At 52.2% G+C, this 22,946-nt stretch overlaps 1 protein-coding gene across 1 annotated transcript in view; it reads right to left on the bottom strand.

Annotated features, from left to right (window-relative positions):
* LOC116741928 (cadherin-23-like) overlaps nucleotides 1–22,946 on the bottom strand; it is a 334,451-nt gene that overhangs the window by 150,151 nt on the left and 161,354 nt on the right. Inside the window, exon 9 of the mRNA XM_032609100.1 lies at nucleotides 15,011–15,089. Within this exon, the coding sequence (XP_032464991.1) occupies nucleotides 15,011–15,089 (79 nt within the window). The remainder of the gene's footprint in view (nucleotides 1–15,010; nucleotides 15,090–22,946) is intronic.

The following is a 22,946-nucleotide window of genomic DNA, read 5'->3' as shown; positions in this document are numbered from 1 at the left end:
CCACCATCAAATCAACTGCAAAAATATTCATCTTTAAAATCCATTCTTAGCTTGTAGATCATACAAAAACAGGCAGAGGGAGGACCTGGCCCGTGTGCCCATGTGAGTATGAAGAAGTTGGTCATTATAACTGCCATCTGCATTTCTCTGATTTCTAGACAGTTTTGGTACCTATACGTATATCCACTAATCTTTGGGGTGTCCCATTCTGTGAATATACTTTGCTTATTTTTCTATTGACTTTACCAACTTTTTCCTATTGATTTGCAGGAATTCCTTATATATTCTAAATATTAGTCCCTTGTTGGTTTTAATTGTTGCAAAAATCTGTTCCACACATGTCATCTGTTGTTAACTTTGTCTATATATTTCAGTGGAATTGGAAATCCTTTGATGATCAATTTTTCATTTATGGCATGTGCTCTTGGGTGTTAAGAAGTCCTTTCCAACTACGAGGTCACAAAGATATCCCCCCACGTTTCCTTTTATGAGCTTTATATTTCACCTTTCACATTGAAGTCTTTAATCCATCTGGAGTCTACCTTGGTATACAGTGCATGGTAGGGATCTCGCTTTATTTTTCTCCATATAGTGAGCTAGTTTTCCCAACACCAGCGACTATACAGGTCATCATTTCTTCATTGATTTGTGGTGCCACCTTCATCATATATAAAGTTCCCATATTTATATGTGGGTCTGGCTCTAAGAGCTCTATTCTGTCCCACTGGGCTATCGTCTATCTTTTAAAATGTACTAGATGGATTTGGGGCTCATCCCACTCATTGCCCTGCTGCCCGCTTCTGTACCAGCTTTCCGGATGACACCATCTCAGGCTGCCAGGTCCCTATGGCTTGTGGACGCTGCTTGTGATGATGGCCAATCTGACCCCCTCTAGGAAATTTGGAACTGGAAAACTAGAATATGGAGATGGTTGACAGCCGAGGCAGAAGCCAAAAGGACATTTCAAGAGTAGCCATGATGGAGAGAGGCCAATATAGCCATCATGGACTAGGTAGATGCATGGATCCATCCTGGAAGGTCATGACGGAGCCATTGGAGAAGAGGGACGTGAGCGGGGCAAATTTTCAGAGAGGGGAAAGATGCTGTGGTAGGCTGAATAACGGCCATCAGACACCCAGGTCCTAATCCCTGGAACCTCTGAATGTTACCTTGTGTAACGAAAGGGAAGTTAACAAACGTGATTCAGTTAAGCATCTTGATATGGGGAGATTATCGGCTGGACCCTACAAATAATCACAAATGTCCTTAAAGAGGGAAGCAGAGGGAGATCTGACTACAGAAGAGGAGAAGGCAATGTGGCCAGGGAAAAAGAGATTGGAGTGTTCCAGCCATGAGCCAATGAATGCTGGCAGCCACCAGCCGCTGGAGGAGGCAAGGGGTGGATTCTCCCCTGGAACCTCCAGAAGGAACCAGCCTGGCTGACACCTTGACTTTAGCCGTGTGGAACTAAATCACTTTGGACTCTGGCCTCCAGAATCATAAGAGAAAAACATCTCTGCTGTTTTAAGCCCTCAAGTTTGTGCTAGTTTGTTACTGGAGCCATAGGAAACAAACATAAATGCTGTAAGAAAGGAGAGAGGGCTCAAGCTCTGTCCCAGGTCCTCATCCTGGAAGGCCTGACTCCAAGGAGGGTCTGCCCCGGATTCCTATAGGAACCACACAGCCTCACAGAAGGCCCCTTTCTCTGAGCTTCCTAAGCATACTTGAATTCTTGGAACCACAGGTGCCCTAAAAGGAACAACCAATACTCCATAGCTTGACCCATAAGACCATTCAAATCACCTTCCGCCTTCCTCCTCTACAGCCCAGTGGGCTTGTCTGCTGCCCTTCAGACATCTCATGAATAGTCAGTCCTTCCTCAAAGGCTTTGTTCCAGTTGGTCCCACCTGCTTGGGATGCCCTCCTCCCCACCTAACCCACCCATCCTTCAGTCTCAATAATACTGCCTTGTGGGCTCTAGTCCTCCCCCATTTCCAAGGTGGTATCATTTACACGATTCTATCCAATAGAGGGCTGGTGTTTCCTGACCTCTTGCCTGGTGTTAGGCACTGTTCTGAGCACTTTACACGTATTGATACAACTCTCAGAACCCCCAGGAGCTCCATTGTCCTTCCCATTGTACAGATAAGGAAAGGTTCAGGTCAAGTTACTCCGATGTCAGGACTGCCCAATCTTCAGTCATTTGGATGCCACCCTCCCAACTTTTTCCATATGTGTATGCAACTCCTATTATTATTATTTTCTATTTTTCTTTCATTTGATTCCTTTTCTCCCTTAAAGAATCATTCTAAAAGAATCTATCTAAGCAACACACAAATGGAGAACCAGTTCATTGGCCATAAATAGTCATTGTAAAACAGAGAAAATGAGCGTACGTGGTGAGATTTCAGCTGCATCAGCTTGGCATCTGAAGGCTCCAGCCTGCTCTCCTTTTGTTAAACAGGGAGACAAGCCAAGGGGTAGAGAGGTGTTAAAGATGTGAGTACCCAACTGGACTCCCTGCTGGACAGCGCTGACAGAAATAGAAATTCTAAGAGAGAATTGACAAGGGAATAGCCCTCTCACTGTGTGACGTGATGCTATTTCACGCCCCACCCGTGTGTCACTTAAAATCATCTCTCTGGGGAATCAGCGGTCAGTTGGGGTGAAGCTGCTGCCCTCGCCCCAGCCCCCGCCCCCGCCCCCAACGCTCTCAGCCTTCTCTGGCCTCCCAGAGGACTTGCTGACAAGCATGAGGCCCTCAGCAAAGGCTGTGAGGATGGACAAGCAACTTTTCATACGCTTACCTCCCCAGCAAATCCTTAAGCTTCTCACAGAATGGTTTTCCACTTCCAATTTCCATTCTAGATCCTGTCTCCTCAAGACCACCAAGAAGGGAGGCTGGCTCGCCAAGACCTCCTCACTAAGCAACTGCTGAGTCATGAAGCGGTAACTCTTCTGTCCCTACAAACTTCTAAAGGACAAAAGCATCCCAGGACCTCAAGTCGTCCTTTCCAAAGTGCTCCCTAAGTCCCAACTAAATGGCTCTCCGGACATTTAAGACTCCGACCATGATTAAGAAGAAAAATCAGTCATTGACTCCTTTAAAATAACCCTTGCTGTGCTGGACATTGTTGTGAAGTGCCCTTCAGCTTCTGCTTTCACTGATGTGGTCCTTCAGAGTGGGGCATCTTCATGCACTGGCAGCAGGAGGGGGCGGGAGGGGCAGTGAGCTAGAAAACAGAGGCAGCCTGACTCCAGCCCACTGCCCCCCACAAGAGAGATGTCTTCTGAAGGCGCTGGAATGGAGCACAGCCCAGCAGAAGGAAAATGTGAGCAATAAATTCCTTCTGTGTCAGAATGTTTGTTCACTTCAATCAATGTCTGAAAATATCTGCCCTGGAATCTCTGTTTCCAGGATATTGGTCAAATATTTGAATGGGGCAGCCAGTTAATTGACTCAGGAGCACCTGACAGAGAGGCAGAGGGAGGGCTGCAGGGGCACAGGAAGACAGCCAAACCCACAGGTAGATCCAGTGACTCCCAGAGCCCGGCAGTCCCATCAGGTGCTCAGGGCAGGGGGAAGGGGAGGGGAGGCCAGGGGCACTGGAGGAGTGTGGGCTCTGGAGCCAACCTGCTCTTCCTCCCACCAGCCATGTGACTTTGGGCAGCTGGGCCTCAGTTTCTTCATCTGCAAAATGGGCTGACAACAATAGTACCTACCTCGTGGGGTCAGTAGGAGAATTTAAACAGTTGATGCAGGAGAAGCATTTAGATCTAGTCCTAGGCATCCACACAGTGTTTGCTACTATTATTGTGTTATTGTGACCCCTTACTCTGGCATTCAAAGCTCTCCCAATGTGAGTCTCATGTTGGAAGAGGGTGTTAGGGCTGGATAGGAGGTCCCCTGAATGTGTGTTCACACCCTGCCCTGTGACTGGTGATGCCCCCTTCCTTATGGTCTCTCTAAATCATCCCTCAAGGACTGCCCTCCCCAAAGACAAACCCTTTCCTGACCTCCCGGAGCATTTGTTATACATGCCATGCTTCAGGCTTGTATGATGAATTACTTGTGCAGCTGGGTTCTCCCTGGGGCCAATACTGGACCTGTCTGGTGAACTCGTGGGTGGGCCTGCACAGTGTCTGATATGTGGGCTAAAAGAAAGGTCCCTTCCCTTTCCTTTCATATTTTCAATTGCTTTAAAACATGTGTTCTGTAGGAGAGATGGGGGGTGCGGAGGCTGTCACGGTATCCTCATGGCTCTGTCTGGGTCCCACCAAGACAAGAACTGAAGGCTGGAGTGGGAGGAGCTGTTTATATGGTGGGGGGTCATGGAGTACAGAGGGGCCCAGCAGGGATGCTGTGGGGCCCGAGTGCAGCTGCAGGTAGGGGAGAGGAGCAGCCCCTGTCTCTGCCCACGATCCACTTTGGCTCCGGGGTCATGGAGTGTCCGGGGCATGTGGGGCCATTCCAGCGGCTATGGAGGGTGTTCACAGCACGGCCCAGGTGAGTTACCCTCTTGGCTTTGTGCAAGGGACACCCACAAGGGATCAGGGGCAAAAGACCAGGTCAGTTAGACAGCACATGGGAACCGCCTCCCTCCCTGCCCATAGGGGCCCCTGCAATGCTTGGGGATCTTACCAAGAGCTGTAGTCTTAGGTTTTTGCAGGCAGAGAGGAGAGGCAAGAGCCAGTGACATTTGCCTTTCTAGGGACTCCATTACCACCTGCGTGCTAAGGAACCCTAGTATCTTTTGCATGCGCTTGTCATCAACCTGACGATAATGTTTTGGATAAACCCTATTAACATTCCCATTGTACAGATGAGGAGACTGAGGTGCAGACAGTAGAAGTAACCTGCTCCAGGTCAGCTGAGACCTGAGTCAGGCTGTCTGTGAGAAGGGCCTGTTACTAAGAGTTCTCCCACTCTCTCTGCAGGGTGCCTGGCCCACAGCACGCACACAATAAATGCAGATGACATGGAGATGCTGAGGGGAATGTAGGTGCAGATGTCAACATTTTTGTTCCGCCAGGAAGTCATGAATCAGAGCCGCGTAGGGGCGGGAGGTGGCTGATGGGCTGAGCCACTAGAACTCCATCTGCTTCACTCACCCTCTCTGCAGGGCACCCCAGGATGTCTCCCTCCTGCGGCCCCCGCCCCATTCTCTTCTCCTCCTTCCTGTTTTGGCTGCGCAGAGCCCAGAGAGGCGAGGGAACAGCAGTGTGAGGCTGTGGCTGACTTCAGGCTTAATATCTTTGTAACCATATTGCAAAAGGGCATGCCTAAGACGGCGCCTTACACTTAATCTTTCTCTTTTATTGCTTTTTCTCTTGTATGATTTAACCTTGCACCAGGTATCAAGCTAGATAAATAAAAACTTTTATTTCAGATTAGCCCCGGCTGGGGGCTGCCTTGAAAGCTGAGCAGTCATCCGGGGAGTCAGATGAAAAAGGGAGCTGGGAATCTGAGCTGCTTAGAGGGGCTCACTGCAGGTTCAAAGCTCCCCAGAGATATTTGAGAGCTTTTCTGAGGTGGGAGGACGAGATCCCCTCCCAAGCCCACAGCCTGGGGAGGCTGAGGTAGGCGGCTGACGTCCCCCTTGTCCAGCCTTCCTGAACCCCCCTTCCTAAGTGGCCCCTCGCCCCAGTTACCTGCTCTTCATGCTGGTATTTCCTTCCCAATACTTAACATGGCCAGGAGACACTGCCTTTGATGATATTTAGCTAGTTATCTCTTCCTCACTAGAATGTGAGCTCTGTGGGCACAGTGACAGCGACTTTCCCTTCACGGTTTGTCCCCGGGGTCTGGCATGGAGGCTGGCACACAGTAGGCACTCAATTAATATCCACTGGTTAACTGAATGAATGAATGAATCCTAGGATTCCAGTCCGGCACGCAGACCAGCGGGTTGACATGAATCACTTGGTTTCCCAGGCAGAATAGTAAAAGATAGCAAAAAGAATGTGGGTTTTGGAAGCATGAAGGTCTGGATTTGAATCCTGTGTCCCCCACTTATGTGCTGTGGGACCCCAAGCACGTCTCGTGAGCTCTGTGGGTCTAGTTTCCTTATCTGTAAAATGGCTCTGGCCAGCCGCCTTCTGGGGTTAGGGTGAGGGTGAGAGAGGATGTATGTAGCCCAAGGCAAACTCTCCCACAAGTTCAGAGAGAGAGAGATACAAGATGTTAGAGCAGCATGGCTTGTAATAGCAAAAATCAGTGTATACACCATTCGACAAGAAAATGGATGACCTGTGATAGTTTCCCATGATGAAGTAATACAGAGTAATGAAAATGAACAAATAATATCTACATCAAAAAAAAATATGGATGGATCTTGGATATATCATACTGAAAAGAAAACACAAGTCCCAGGAGACTGTGCATGATACTTTTTAAATAAAGTTCAAAGACAACTAAATGCAAGCAATATGCAATGTGACAAAATAATTTTTAAAAGCAGAGGAATGAAAAAATGCAAGATTGAAAGAGACAGCTATGGGATGGGGAGACAGGGGATGGACTGGAGGAGGAACACAGGTATGTGAGGTATGCATGATGGTTTAGCTCTTGGGTTGGTTGGTGGGTTCAGGGGTGTCCACAATCTTACTAAAAATTAATAATGAAACCAAAGTGGACCAGTGCTGACCGTAAGCCAAGGACGATGTCTAAAGCAGTTCTGTGTGCCTGAAGTGTGCCAAGATAAGAAAGAGAATGCAAAACAAATGCCGGCTAATTTCACAACCCTCCAAGGATCTCAAGCCCCTAGCAGTTCAATAAAAAGCAGTTATTTAGAGATGAGGAAAAACTAGAAATGAGCCAAATTTTTAAAAAGACAAATACCTGTTGACCTGGGGAAACCAGACTAGAACCTCCTACCAAAGCAACCACTAGGCATGCAGTAGAATGAGCCCCAGCCACCGAAAGCAGCCTCCAGCCACAACTGGTCTGCCAGACTCCAGGCCTGGAGAGAAGTGGGTTCTGAGCTGAGTTGAGGGCCATCCCCTGCCCAGCTGTGGAGGCGGAATCGAGGTGCTGCTTGCGCCTAAGTGGGAGGTCCTGGGCGTGCTCGCACAGTACATGGGGCCCACAGGAGGCTCTATAGTGTCCCGAGCAAGGGTCAGAGACTCCTGCCCATGAGGAGGGTGCGGGAAAGAGGAGAAGCAGAAAGGGAGGGTCTCAGACCATGGCGGTGAAACCTCTTCAAAGTCCACTGACCAATTTGATTCATGGGAAAGAAGCAAGGGGCAAGGCACAGCTACTGACAAAGAGCGTGCAGGGCCTCAGTAAAGGAGAGAAGAACAAAGACTCAGGTTTATCACAAAGGTGGGGCACAGAAGAGTGTGGGTAGCAGGAGCAAAGAAGAAGCGTACCCCTGAAGAGAGGAGGGAGAAGGATCAGGGAGAATGAAGTGCGGGCTCTCCCGTGGTTCATCAGGAGGAATTTAGTGTTAGTGTGACCTATTGTTGTTGTTTTGGTATGTGGTGGGAGGGAACTGGAAATAATATATGTTTAATCAAATTTTTAAAAAGTCAGAGGCACTGTCCCTAAATATTGTTGAAAGAAGAGAGCCATGGGATGCAAACTGGATAAACCTTGGATGGCAAATTCATTCCAGCTCTCAAGAGAACGCCTGTCAACTACCAGTGGCTGATGGAGGCCCGGAGGCCCATTCAGGCTCAGTGGGAAAGTGTGCCGTGATCAATTAGTGATGTCTGCCTTGGTATGGGATGGGGGAGATCTGGTACACGTGCTGACACGGGTCTAGTGTGGCAGTCATAGGTGTAAGCAGACCAGCTTTCCTTATGAATATGTTCCTTTCTGCCTAGGCTACCACCAGGAACCCCTTAGAGGTTAGAAGATTCTTTGTCTCCCCCTTTTCCTGCACCATATTTTCACTATATCACCTTGCTGACTTCCCTCCTGTACATCTTCACAACAACCCCCAGTCCTCCCCTAGACTGATGCAGTAACCTGTTAGCAGATCACCCTCATTCCAGTGCTTCCTGTTCTGATCATCCAGAACTCCTATGAGATAAGTCTTCTGATGACCCTCCCGCCCCCAGCCATGCTCAAGCACCCATATCTTTTGCCTTGTATGCCCTCCACCAACTGGCCCCACCACTTGTCTGATCTGCCCTGACTCCTCCCTGGCTCCCTCTTGGCTCCATCCGTTCCCCACTGTGCCTGGCCAGATGCGCTGAGGTTTCTGGGGCTTCCAGGCACCCACTGTGTACTCCGAGCCAGGGGCTTTGGTGTGCAATTCACACTTCCAAAGCAGATCTGCTTTTCCTGAGTTTTTACTTCTTGGGGGGAGAAACATGCCAAGCAGCTTAATCACAAGGGCTTTGAAGGGATTCAAATGATGGTCTCCTGTGATAGCTGTCCCCCACTAGGCCATGGCCAGGGGCCCGATTTAGTTATTGGCATATGTGGGGGTGTGGGCTTGGGCAATTCTGACTGCTTATTCTTCCTCTCTCTCTCTCTCTCTCTCCACACACACACACACACACACACACACACACACACACACACACACAGAGCTTTCATTTCAAAGCGCTCAATGTATTTTCAAGGAACTGCCTCACTTGGTAGCATTGAAAGTGAAATCCAGCGAGGGGCGAGTGAGAGCTCTGTCCTTCACTAACCAACCTGGGCAAGTCCGCCAGTGTGACCCAGTGGTGAGGCCACTGCCTTTCAAGCTGGGACTGAGGGCTTTCAGCCCTGATACTGCGCACCTATTCTTCATTCTAGGCCAGCACTTCTCAACCTGTGTTTCATCATCGCATGTCCCTCCAACCTCCCTAGCCGTTTGCAACATTTTTCCTAACTGCTCCCCCAAGCTGCATGAAATTTTAATGCCACAGATATAACATATGTATATCTGTGCCTTATACATAAAAGAAGTAAGGTATTTTTTACCTCTCAGAATACATTTTTGCCCCCTTGGGGGTGATATTATCTTGTTGATGACACGTGCTCTTCTAGACCAGAGCTTCTCAAAGGGTGGGCCCCAGACCAACCACATCAGCATCACCTGGGCCCCACCCCTGGAGTTTCTAATTCAGGTTTAGGGTGGGGTAAAAAAATTTTCATTACTAATATAGTTCCCAGGTGAAGCTGACCTGGAGCCAACACTTGGAGAACCAGTGTCATCATGCAAATTGGCTATATTCTGGAACCCAAGAGACTTGGGTTCAAATCCCTGCTCTTCTGCTTTGTAGCTGTGACCCTTGGTCAGTCTATAAAAGTCCCTGAGCCTTGCCCTACGTGCCTATAAAGTGGAGTAATGATGTCTCCCTCATACACTATTGTGAGGGATAAACGGGTCCAGCCAGTGCCTGGCTCACAGCAGGTACCCAACAAATGGGGTTCCCCTGCCCTCACCCTGGGGGATATTGCAGAACTGCGGGAGGTCCAGGGAAGCAGGGCTCAGATAGGGAGAGGGATGATGAGAGAGGATAAGCCTCTTCAGCCTGGAAAGTGGTGTCGGGGCTGAGATGGTGCTGTAATGCACAAAGTGCTGGAAAGTGCTAGCTTGCGCTCCTTCACCAAATCCTTACACCCCAGGGTGGTGAGGGCCTCCGGGTACCGGAGAAGGGTTTGTTTAGTGTCAATTACAGGAAGGAGAGAGTGAAATGACAGAATTCATCAGTCCAGTGTTTATGGAAAATGAAAATGCCTCCCCGTTGACCTGCTTGCTTCCACCTGCCCTCCTCCAACCCACTGTGAGCTTCTCACAAGGCAACCCCGACCACGTCCCTCCCCTGCTGACCTGGCTCCCCACTGCCCTCAGGACCAGGGCCTGGCTTTCTCCTGGGCTGGGCATTCCACACCCTGCGTGGCCGGCCCCGCCTCCCCCTGTGGCCTCCTCCCCCACGGCCTCCCTCACGTGCTGAGCTCAGCCACGCTCAATTACTGCAGCGCCAAGATGGGGCTGCACGCTCTCCTGCTCTGGGGTCTTGGTACTCGCTGTTCCTCTGCCTGCAACAGACCCTCTCTCCACACTTCCCGGCTGGTTCCTGCTCATCAGTCGGGGCTGGCTTAGATGATCGCTCCTCTTGAGCCTCCCCTCCCAGTGACGCTGGGGAGGCTTCCCCCTCCCACGGATTCTTTCTCACTTTTTATGGCTGATATTTTTGAATATACACAAAAGGAGAAAGAACGGACTAGTGGACCCCCCAAGGAGCCATTGTTCCATGTTAACAATTGTCAGCACAGCCCCTGCTGGTCTCCACAGTGTTCCACCAAGGCATTGCAGCCTGTCCCCCTGACAGCCTGCGGGTTCCTGAGGCTGAGACAGTGATTCGGGCCCCACCAGCTCTCAGGACATTCGCACAGAGAAGGCCCTCGATCCACTGTGGGTGGATATTAAGAGTCCCCATTTGTTGAGCACTTGCTACAAATTCAGGTGCTCTGCTAAGTGCTTACGCGTCTTAGCTCACTGAATCCTCACAGCATCCCTGTGAGACGTGGGTTATTATTACCTCCACTTCACAGACTGGAAAACTGACGCTCAGAAGGTTACATAGCTGGTCGGTGGTAGAAGACAAGCCAAGGCAGTCTACCTCTGCAATAGAGCTGCTCATTGAAATAGAATGTGAGCCACATGTGCTATTTGAAATTTTCTAGTAGCCACGTTAAATGAAAAAGTAAACAGGTAAAGTTAATTTTAACAGTATGGTATCTTTAACCCAGTACATTGAATATACCATTTCAACATGTCATCGATGTAAGACATTACTGAGATATTTTACAATCTGGTTTTCACACTAAGTCTTCAAAATCCTGTGTGTTATCTTTACAGCACAGCTCAAATCAGACTGGCCACATTTCAAGTGCTCCAGGGCCACACGGGCAACCGTATTGGCCAGCACAGCTAGCAGTCACCACCCTGGACACGGCCCTAAAGCCTGCACTCTCAACCACTTACTTCTCTATACTTAAATGAATTAAGGAGAAAGTGAGTGACTAGGAGTCCCAAGGACCCCTGGTCCTGATCTTTCTTTGACAATAATGCTTAATATTTTATGGCCCTTTAGAGTCTCTCTGGCATCATCTCATCTGCCACGGGAGTTATTGTCTCCATTCCATGAATGAGGATTATGGGGTTAAGAGGGCCAAACGCCTTGGCTGGGCACCCTGCGGCAGGTGGAGGTGCTGGGCCTCACACAGACAATTCTGGACTCCAAGTCCAGCGCTCTGCAGGGCAGCTGCCCCTTGAAGCAGGACTACCTCCATCTGGTAGAGGAGGGTGTCTGCTCAGACCACAGGCTGGGCTGGCCACTGGGGACAGGAGCCCGCAGAGCTCCAGAGGTCAGGCCCTGGAGGAAGTGATGCCCTTGGTGAGTGGCAGGGCAGGCACAGGCTGAGGGAGCGATGGGGCCCGTGCCAGGTCCTCTCTGGGCAAAAACCTTGTCCTTCTTTGGTCACAGTTTGGCCACAAGAGGCTGAGAAAAAAATTGATGGCAATGGAACCATAACTTACCTCTGAAGGCCTCTTTGTTCTTGGCAAAACAGAGGGGTCATTAGTAATGGGGAAAGCACTGGTGTGCGGACATAAATCCCCCCAGCTGCAGGGATGATAAACAGCCCGGAGGGGACAGGGCCTCAGGGAGCTGGGCAGGTTAACCTTGTGCCATGGATCACTGTGGGCTCAGGTCTGTGTCCGAGGCAGACCACCTGCCCAGGCTCTGGAGGTGCCTGGAGACTCGGTCACCCACGGTGCCCTCAAGACTCGCACCCAGCTCCAGGAGACCCTGAGGCCCTCAGTTCTTTCTTTCTAATGAAAATGGTTCCAGAGCACCTGGGCTGGAGCAGGCTCCCACACTGGGCATTCAGGGCCAGCGTGGGGCAGTCAGCATGAAGGGGCCCGGGCAGGGCATCCCTTCTTCTTGCTTCAAGCCAAACAGGCACCGGCCAAGCCACCTGGGAGAGGGCTGCGACTTAACACCCTTGGAGAGGCAGGTGTGTGAGGCCAGGCCCTCGGTAGACAATGTTCTTTGCAGCAGTGTCTACGCTGGCCGGCTGGGGGAAGTAGAGAAGAGGCCAAATCCTAGCCTCTGTCTACCTGTCCCCCTGGGGACTGTGCCCTCCTGCCTGCCTGCCTGCCTGCTTGGGTTTGGGCTGAGGCTGGCTCACAGGGAGTCCACACCGGCCCAGGCCTGGGGAGAAGGGCAGGCAGGGGAGCCAGGTGCTCAGGATGGCAAGGGAAGAAAGAGGACTGCCCTTTCCTCAAGCTGTCTGAAAAGGATTTGGGTGCGCTCGGGTGGCGACAGACACCCATGACAATGAAGACCATCGTGGCCACCCTGCCAAGTGCTACCTCACCGAGGATGGCAGACATTTGCCGCAGTGCTGCCCCCTCCATTTCCACACCCATGGCAGACTCTACCAACTGATTACCGCACTGGGCCTGCTTGGCTTCCCGGTCCTCTTCAGGCAGCCATTACCAATCAATCAAAGTTGGCAGTAAGAGAAAACCCATTTGTCATCCTTTCTAAAAGCCCTGAAGGCACATCTGTGCTGGCAACGGGAATCCTATAAAACTATGCTAAGTGTTCCAGGCCTTCCAGAACTTTCTGCCTCCTGCCCCCACCTTCACACACATCCCCTACCTGTCGTTTCACATCCTGGGTCTCCCTCCTCGTCCTGTTGTTTGCACTTGGGAACCTGGCCCAGGAGAGCGTGCCTCTGTAAATCTCACAGGATGCTGCCTCAGGCAATTGTCCCCAGACTCTAAGCTTCAGAGCCCAGCCCAGATACCAAAGCAGCTCTGCCCTGCAGCCCCCTGCTCCAGAGGAAAGGGGTGACCGGGGCCATCTCTGAAGGTTAGAGAGGACCTGAGGGTCTGGGGCTGGTGGCCTGGCACCCAGCACGGACCTGAAATGGACCAATGCCCTGGAGGATGGCCTCCCAGTGTCACTGCAGGCATTATTTCCAGTCTGTCCATGACCTCAGGCCAGGCCCTGGCTCCCTGCTCCCCACCCCCACCTAGGAGTATGTCTGGAAGCAGCCCAGAGCCAATGAGATGAGGAGACAATCCCTTACCCAGCCAGGTATCCCGCTCATGCTGCCACCTCATACTAGGCCCCCAACTGCATCACCCTTGGGGCTCACTGGTGTTCCCTCAGATCTCCAGCACAAGCCCCCTGTCACTGGGAGGCACTTGCTTTGCTTCCCAATTTGACAAACTCATGAAGGATACCAGTATCAGCATGGGCCTCCCATCTCCTCTGCTCACCAGGAGAGGGCCCGCTAATTCCCAGGAGGACTCTGCCTTCCTACAGAATGGCTTCCTTCCTAGGACCTCCTTTTCCATATCCTGGCCTAAGGACCACCTACCTCTGGAGCACTGGGAGAAAGGACCTTTCCTGGGTTGCACCCCAGTCCTACAGAATGAGAAGCTTCATGCATGCCAAGGACTCTGCATTTTTGGTAGGAGCCCCAGGTGATTCTTGGGCATACTGGAATTTGAATACCCGTTACTCTAGAGTGATGTTCATTCATTCATTCTACAAGTACATATTGGGCTTTATTCTTGTTGAGTCCTGTCCTGGGCATCAGAATGGGGAGGAAATGGGGTACGGGGAGCAGAGGCCCAAACCCACACTGCTGTTACTGACCACATGAGCTGGTCTGACATTCGCTCTGGGTCCTGGGGTCCCCTGGGCTTAGAAGCACAATAACAGTTATGCTAGAAGCTGCAGGTCACAGGAAGCCCATAATGCCCTGATTTCGTGCATTCCAAGGATGTGAGGGGTCTCCCTCACACCAGCTAACCCTCAACATCTGGAAGGTATTATTAGATGCTAGCAGAAATAATAATAACAGCTATAACTCTTATAAAGTACTTTACATACATTAATTAATAATAACAGCTATAACTCTTATAAAGTACTTTACATACATTAATTAAGCTCTTGACATATAGTGAGCCTTCTGACTTTTGAACCACCTAAGGTAGATACTCTAATTGCTCCCATTTTATGGATGAGAAACTGAGGTATGGAGAGCCACCCCAGGCAGGATGCTCAGGAGACTCCATCCATGTTCTTGATCACTACACACATTGGTGCCTTTTGAGCTTCAGGGAGGAAATGCCCCCAAAATGCCACTCTCTATTCTTGGCAGTGTGGTAGGGAGGGGCAATGGGGTGGACACTGGCCTGGTGGCCTGCCACCCTCCTGGCCATCAGTCTGGCCTGCCCAGATGCACCAGGCTGACTGTTCACTCACCAGTGGGCTGGGCAGGGAGGCCACGTGTGGGTGTGGGTGTGGGTGGGAGAACAGGGACAGGTCTGGAGTGTGTGAGTGAGTGAGCAGTTTCTCCTGGACCTCTCACCAGCTGCCTTGCTCCAAAGCCACCTAGTCCCAAGACAGCCAAGGAGCTGCTGCTTTGTTAGTCTTTGGGTGGGGATGTGGGGTGAGGGGTCCCACCAACCAGAACCCTCTTTGCATTCAGTCACTATTCTGCTCAACCAAGAGACTGGGTGGGGAAGGAGGGCTTCTGTGCCTCCCTGCAACATTCCAGACGAGACATGACTTTCTAACGGTCAGATATGTAAAAGGAGCATGAAATCAGCCGAAGTTGCAGCTGTATTAGCTCTAAGGTGATGTAACAGCTGCCATCTTTTCATCAAGTGAGTAAAGAAAAACAAAGAAAATCTCAGAGCACTGGTCAGAGTCACCAATGACCTGGGCTCAGAGCCCCAAAGTGCCCAGAAGCCTGAGACCTCAGACAGCGACGCACACTCCTGCCTTCCAACACCACCCAGCAGCCCCAGGCACCTAAGCCTCTGTTCCAAGCTCCTTTTCCCCTCCCCTGCTCCTCCCTCCTTTAGCCGGTCAGTTCCCTGCCTGGGTCCTTTGGCCAAGGTTGTCCCTGGGGGCAGGTCCCTTCATGCCACTGTCCCACATGGCCATAGATCTCTCCACTGTCCTGCAGAGCCTGACACTCCTAATGCAGCTCTTCTTGAGTCGGAGTGGGGGACCAGGGCAGCCCAGGCCTTACCTGAGATGATGGTGTAGCCAATCCCCCGGGGACGTCCTTTATCCTGGTCGATGGCGGTGATAACACGCACCGTCGTGCCCTGGGTGGAAAGGAGAAAGGACTTGAGTTTGGTCGCCCAGCCCCAAGGCTGCTCTTCTTCTTTGTAGCTGTCCTGGCACCCACAGCTTCCCTCGCCATGGGGACTTCCTGGCCAGCCTAGGAATTAGGTACCAAGTACACAGGCCATCATCCCTGGGACATACGCTGAGGCCCCCAGGCAAACACCTCCATGTCCACTGGAGAGGCCCAATCTTGCTGATTCTCTTGCTTCCCCTTCCCCTCCCCAACTCCCCTCATTCGGATAAACCACCCAGGGAAGAAAAGCTGATGGAGGAGCATCCAGCAGGAGGACAAAAGGTCTGGTCTGTATCTCGAACACACATCAATGCTGTGTGACCTCAGGAAGTTTGCTGCACCCCTCTGGTCTGCTTTTCCCCCACCTTAATATGAATAACAACAACTCAGTTTTCAGTAAGGCCTGAGTAAAGGAGAAGATCATGAATCAACTCTGTGAATGAAAGCATCATAAATCCTGAAAATGAGCATCTCCAGGGATGACCGTGACAACCATGGAGGCCACCATGGCCCTCTGAACCATGCCCCATCCAGCACTACAGCCAGCAGCTCCTGCCTCACATGGCTCTGCCCCACACCCCATTCATTCTCCCTGCAGCACTGGGGGAGAAGGGGCTAGGGGCTGGGACTCCCACATGGGGATTCAGGGACCCCTGCTTTTGGGGAGCACACAATACGCACAGACACTGCTATACAGATATGAGGTTGCTTAGATGCATAAATGTACCCCAGAGTGTACAAGTCCACCTGGAGGAAAGGGTTGTACAGATGGTGACATTTAGGATGGGTCATGAAGAGTGAGTAGGAGTTTGCCAGAGAGAGAAAACCAAAAGGAAGGTGCTCCAGGCAAAAGACACAACACCAGGGGGCTTCCCTAGCGGCACAGTGGTTAATAATCTGCCTGCCAGTGCTAGGGGACACGGGTTTGAGCCCTGGTCCGGGAAGATCCCACATGCCGCAGAGCAACTAAGCTTGTGCGCCACAACTACTGAAGCCCGCGCGCCTAGAGCCCATGCTCTGCAACAAGAAAAGCCACTGCAATGAGAAGCCCGTGCACCACAAAGAAGAGTAGCCTCCGCTCGCCACAACTAGAGAAAGACCGTGCACAGCAACGAAGACCCAATGCAGCCAAAAATTAATTAATTAATTAATTTTTTTTTTTTTAAAGACACAACACCGGCAGGGGTTTGGAGGCCTACGGCTCACTGGGAAGAGATGCTGGCATATAATGGCACACTCAAGTATCAATTGATTGGCCAAGTGATTGAATAAATGAACGTACAAATGATTGGATCCTAACTTTGCCACCACCACCACTTGCTGAGTCGCCCCTCACCCAGGGCAATGTTCACTTTGCTCTCCAGGCCCTATCACACCAGCCATGCCTGCCTGAGATTCTGGCCCAGGCTGCAGTTCCCCTGACTGATGGAGAGCAGGACAGCCTTGTCCCCAACCTCTAGGGAGATATCAACCCTGGCATTTGCATGTCTAATGAACATCTCTTGTGGCATTGGTGCCTCTCACATATTCACTGGTCATCAGCTGGAGACTGAAGCCTGCAGGCTGCACCCTCCACTCCCACCTGAGCACCTTCTCCTGTGGAAAGAGGCTAGTTCCTGACATGCAGGCCTCTGACCTGGAGCGAGTGCCCTGGGGGCAAGGTGCCTCCGACTCCTCCTGGTCTCCCTGCCAGGACACAGGAGGGGCACCTGCCACCTCACCCTCCTGGGGCAGTGCTGCCCCTGCACAGCTGTCACTCCAGCCTCTCCTGAGCCCAGGTGTGCGGCAATCCTGAACGTCCCCAGGTTTGGCTGAGGGAAGGTGAGAATGTTGCAGGGGAAACGTCTCCAGCAGAGAAATGGACACAGCGCAGAGGCGGAGGCCACACAGAAAGCAGGTCTGGCTCCTTCCTTTGCACTCCCCGCTCTTCCCCCACCCCGCCCAGGAGCTCTAGCTAGATCCCATGGAGGAAACAGACTGTTACAAAGTCAGAGAAAGATGCTATTAAAGACGCATCTCTCGAAGTGGGTTCTGAGGACCTGAGCTGTGTGAGAGAGTGTGAAGCACCTGTGGCGGCAGGGGCCCTTCTCTAGCACCCACTATGTGCCTGGCGCTGCTGCGAACGCCTTTTGTGTATTAACTCATTTCACCCTCTCAGCTACCCCGGGAGACAGCCCCATTTTACAGATGAGGAAACTGAGCACCACGAGTTAAGTGGCCTTTCCAAGGTCCCACCGCAAAGAGGGAATGGTGAAGCCAGGATTCAAGGTCAGGTACTTTGGCTCCAAAATGCTCTTGCCTGCCAGGAGATGCTGCTTCTGTAACAGGTCGTTATAATAATGATAACTGTCATTTATGAAAGTTGTGGCTATGGACCACGCACTAGTGTAAGCACTTTGCATGTATTAATTCATGTCAAATATGGGAAAACATACATTCCCTGTCCCTCCCTTGGAGATGCACAATGGGTTTTAACGTGGTAAAGGCTCCCGGAAGTAGTAAAGCGGTAAAGAAATCCGTTAACCTTCGTTCTCGCCCGTTTTCTGAGCTGAAGACAGATTCTTTTTGTGTAACATCTTAACAGCCTCAGACCCAGGGGTACATGGGAGGTCATCTGGGAAGCACTGCATTAGATCTGAAGGGTCTACACAAACGGCTCCCCCCATCACTCCAGGGGGCGTCCTTTGGGGGTATGCCTTTCCTGGTGTCACTCCTTACACAAGAGAGGCCTGGATTTGTCCCCAGGCCTGAGAGTCCAGGACTCTGGTCTGAGGCTCCAGCTGCCAGGAAGGGCTTTCTCAACACAGGGTCAGCTCCCTCTTTTACAGCCCCATCCAATCTGAGCCTCACATGTGTTCCAGCATGAGGGTGCCCTGGCTGCCCCTGGCCTGCCAGGTCAGCTGGGCCCAGTGCCTACCAAAGCACCATTCCAGACAGTCGCTAAACAATAAACCTCAAGGGGCAGCTGCATGCTTGCAGGCGCACAACCAGGGCCTGGAGTGGTCAGTGAGCCTCGGGGGGACGGGAAGGGGGCCAGTGCTGGCCTGTGCAAAGAGGGGAGGTGGTGGTCAAGGAATCCTCAGTCCTCAGAGCCCTGTGAGAATCTCCCCATGGGTAGCCCTGCCCTTGGCGGCCTGGAGTCCTCCTGGGGGGCCAGGGCTCAGATGGCCCAGCGGGAGAGCCAGGACCAGACGGCGAGGAGGCTGGCTCTCCCCAGGAAGAGCCACACCTGAGCTTCCACGAAGAGAGCTCTAAAAGGCTCCTGACAAAGTTTGGGTTTTCATCTTTTTGGATAAATAAATCCATTTTTAATAAAACCCTGAGCTTTTAATACAAGTGCAGCCACAAAGACTGGAAATGTTATGAGAAGGAATTAACAGGGAGGACTAGGGGCTCTTGGGAACCCACGGCTCTTGTTTCAGTCTCAGTGATTATATTTTCAATATACTGAAACTATTTCCAAAGATGAGAGGATGGAGAAGTGCCCGTCGCAGGCCTGGGCCCCTCTACAGGGGTGCACTCTGCCTGGCTGGCTCTCCAGAGAGGTACCCCAGCTTGGGGTGCATCAGGGTATGGCCAGGAGAGCAGGTAGGTGGGCGCAGAAGCTCTAGAGTTGGGGCCCACCTGGCCACAGGGCTTCTTCCCTTCATAGGAACCCACACTGCAAGCAGGAGGCTTCCTGGGAAATGAGGCCCCCACCTCCGCACCCCCCCTCCCCTAAGAGGCTAAAGGTGCACGGGCATGCAGGGTCCCAACTCCTTATTGGGGGAAGATCAGTACAGCAAGGGGGTTAAGGGTGTGACTCTGGTCAGACTGTCTGGATCTGAATCCTTTGCATGAGTTACTTAACTTCTCACCATTTGGGTTTTCCCCATCTATAAAGTGGGTATTACAACAGTCCCACACCTCAGCAAGGGATACGTGTAAAGCACTTGAAACAGCAGTGGGTGCACAGAAAATGCTATAAAAGTGACTGTCACTATTCACTGGAGCCTGGAACCGCCGTGCGCATCTGATGAAAGCTAAGAGGCCTCTTCCCAGACTATGCATGCACGTGATGCTCCAAACAATTCCAGCAAAATGCAGGCCCCGCAGGACCCCAGGTTAATAATCCCCACCCTGGAGGGAAGACGTTTTCTGGGAATTCTATAGAGAGAAGAGCTAGGAGCTCACAGGGAGAGCTAGCATTAGTTGAGTACCTACTGTGTGCCAAGCACTGTGCTGGGCTCCCGCATAGGTTCCTTCACTTTTTTCTCACAACCTCTCACAGTGAGGGTACATGTGGGGAGACTGCGGCTCAAGGTGTGGTGAGGGGGTGAGTGAGGGTGCCAGGCAGCCCCAGCCTCTGAGGCTTGGGTACCAGTAGGGAAGTCGGGGCAGAGCTGAGACGAGCTGGGACTGCTCTAGAAGGAACATGACTCTCCCTTCTGTGGCTGCCTCCTTCCAAAGAAGCTGGCCAGGAGAGTGGCTGAAGCTGGAGCCTCAGGGGGCCGGTCTACCTCTTTCTCTGCCGGCCCAGCACCATGCCCCTCCCCCATTTCCATGACAGGATTAAGGACTTGAAAGGATGACATGCAGTTTGCTTCGGGAGTGGGAGGCGTCCTTGGGGGGAGGCAGCCGATGGGGCCGGAAGAGACTTCCGACAGGAGCTGCCACAGCAGATTCTGAGGCAGAAAATCCTATTTCTCAGTCCTTAATTCCAGTCAATTCCAGTCAAAGGGCTGATAGGCATCGGCTAGCAGTAATTTGTGCAGTTTATCCGCTCTTTTCACCTTCTATCGGTCCTTCACTGACGGGCAGGCCGACATGCTGTTGCTCGAGTGAGGAAATTAAAATTTGATGCAATAATCCCAAATAAGAAGGATTTTATTAGGTAATATATACACTTTAGATGAGGCATGCTGACCTGATACACTGATAGAGGGAGGCGTAACATGCTGGGAGCTGCAGATAAAAAGGGGGAGTGAGGGAGAGTGGGCGAGGGTCCGGATGGAGGCACCGGGCCAGCAGAGGCAGGGCCGGAGATGGGGGACTCCTGGGTCCTCTGGCCTGGGGGACTGATCAGGCCATGGAGCTCCTCTATCCTGGCCTGGCCGGGAAAGTGCTGTGTTAAATCAGGGCTCCACACTGTAAAGGGACATGGAGGGCCCAGATCAAGGCACGGAAACAGATTAGAAGCCTGGAAAAATCAGGCTTAGGGTATATGGGAAGCTGTGCAAGGGACACGGTGAAGTTTCAAGTCTGGAGGCAGGGTGGCCAGAGGTGTGTGGACATGGAGGCGATTCTGTGGGCGCTGGGAGAGTCCGAATCTCCCAGCTTACTTCCTTGTCTGGCTTGCCCACACCTGGTCATGACCCAAGAGGCAGGACTCAGACCTGCTCCCTGGGAGCCCCCCAGACATTGGCTTTAGTGGCCTTGCGGGGCCAAAGGGACAACCCTGGCAAGGCAAAGAGATATCAAGGTCCCTCATCCTGAGGAAGAACCATGTCAGATGTCAAGAAACCGAGCATAAGGAGCGCAGGAGACAAGGGGAGCAAGGACCCCGTCTGCCTGTTCTGAGGAGTCATCCTAGCAGGGGCCCGTGGAATCATCTGGAAAGTGTGGCTTAGCACAGGGCCCTGCACACAGCAGGGGCTTAATGAACATCTAGAGGATGAGTAAAAGAATGAAAAATGGAATGGATGGCTGGACGAACTCAGAAATCTGCAGATCTGAAAGGAACACCTGTAGTAACAGCTACATTTAGTATTACTCTGCTACGATGCAGGGATGCCAGGAGAGACAAGACAAACTGAAGGTCTCGGACGATACTCACACCAACACCCCTCTTGCTGAGCACCGAGACACTGAAATGAGGCTGAAGCTGGGACCCCCAGCCCAATCCCAACACATAACTGCGGTGTTCTAATGTCTGTTAATGCCGGCACTGCTGGGTGCTTCAATTTCTAAAACCCCCAGGCTAGGGAGGCACAATTGAGACAGCTGTAGCCCCGGTTCCCCAAAGAGGAAGAGGTCTGGAAGTCGTGTGATTTGGCCAAGCAAGTACATGGCAGTACAGCGACCTGCTCCGAGACCCCTGGCTGCCCAGCCACCATCATGTCCTCACTTCAATCGACAAGCTGGCTTTGCCCATATTGCCTGCATTCAGCCCTGAGCACGATGCCCTGGGAGGCCTGTGGGAGGTTCGAGACCAGGTCCCAAAGACTCAGCCACCTTGGTGACCAGGAGCCCCAAAGTAACCCACTTACACGTCGGTGAACGTTACAGGTGTGGCTACAATTCAGTGGGAAGTCATGCAGCGTAAGGAGGGTGAACTCCAGCAGAGCTGAGGGGAGAGGGATGTCTATGCCTGGGCCAGTGAGGAGGAAGCCAGGAAGAAGTTCCAAGAAAGGTCGTCAGTGAGCTGGGAACCAACAGATGGGTGGACTTGGGGTTGGTGACCAGAGCAGGCACGAAGGGTGATGAGGATGACGGGATAGCGAGAGGGCTGGTCTGACCAGGGCATTTGTTTGTTTGCTTGTTCGTTCGTTTGTTCATTCATTCACTCATTCCAAAAACACTTCCTGAGCACCCACGGTGCGCTGTGCTCACAGCAGACCCCATTCTTGCCGCGGTCCAGCAAAGCAGCCGAGGGTGAGTGAGCCATGCAGGAGCATTGAGCACTAAGAAGGGATGGCCAGGGGCTGGGGGCAGATGGAAGAGCCCACCTCGTCTGAAAGGTCAGGGATGAGAATATGAGTGCTTATTAGCAAAGAGGTTTTGGGGGAGGCAGCCTACAGTCTTGAAAGCCCAAGCTCCTGCTGTCCATGGACCACCAAGAAAGAGACGGCTGGGGTGGGGACATTCAGATGTCTCCCTCTGCCCTCGAAGCAGCTTCAGACACCTGCAACAGGAGGCCAACTTGTTCGTCAGACCCTCCAGCCCACAAGCGGCCCCAAGAAGTGGATACCCCCTCATACCTGGAGCCTGCAGTATGGTGCTTGGAGGAGGCCAATGGTCGGGACAGACCATGGTCCCAAACTTGGGGGGCAGGCTTCCTGGTCTGTGGTGGTCCAGGAGCATGGCCTGCACTCCAGTCGGGGGAGCCTGCCTCTCATTTGTACCCAACTCTGAGAGCCTGTGCAGACATGCACGTGGGGCGCTGAACAGCCACACGTTCAGGTGTGTGCTCCCCTTGGCTCTCAAAGCTGTGCCTTTCCTCTAAGCACGTTTAGTTCCCTCAGAAGGAGGGGCACAGTTTTCTTTCCACAGAGCTGTTCCCCGAGCTGTATGTCCAGGGGTTGTGTTTGCCCAGAGGAGCCACCTTTTTCCAATTCATCAGCCCACAGCGGGTGTTCTATTCTAGTCTGTATGAAAGCAGGGATGGCTACCGGACAAGGGATGCCTAGTACTGCCTGCCTGGCCCACAGCTGAGCAAAGTTGCCCACCCACAGCCCCTGTCCGGGGGCAGCGGCATGCTTTGTCTCTAAGACCTCCAGTCACAGCTGACAACCGTGGTGGAAACATGGCCCGCGGGCAGCCAATCTACAGGCTGGCTGGCGACCTCTGACCTTGTGACATGGCACAAAACCACACCATGGCCAGGCTTCCCTGGTGGCGCAGTGGTTAAGAATCCCCCTGCCAATGCAGGGGACACGGGTTCGAGCCCTGGTCCGGGAAGATCCCACGTGCCACGGAGCAACTAAGCCCGTGCGCCACAACTACTGAGTCTGCGCGTCACAACTACTGAAGCCCGTGCACCTAGAGCCCGTGCTCCACAACAAGAGAAACCACTGCAATGAGAAGCCCACACACCACAACGAAGAGTAGCCCCTGCTCGCTG

Source organism: Phocoena sinus, chromosome 16 (assembly GCF_008692025.1).
Source record: "Phocoena sinus isolate mPhoSin1 chromosome 16, mPhoSin1.pri, whole genome shotgun sequence".
NCBI classification, from domain to species: Eukaryota; Metazoa; Chordata; class Mammalia; order Artiodactyla; family Phocoenidae; genus Phocoena; species Phocoena sinus.
The sequence above is the reverse complement of the archived record's forward strand: the minus strand, read 5'-3'. Positions and strand labels throughout refer to the sequence as shown.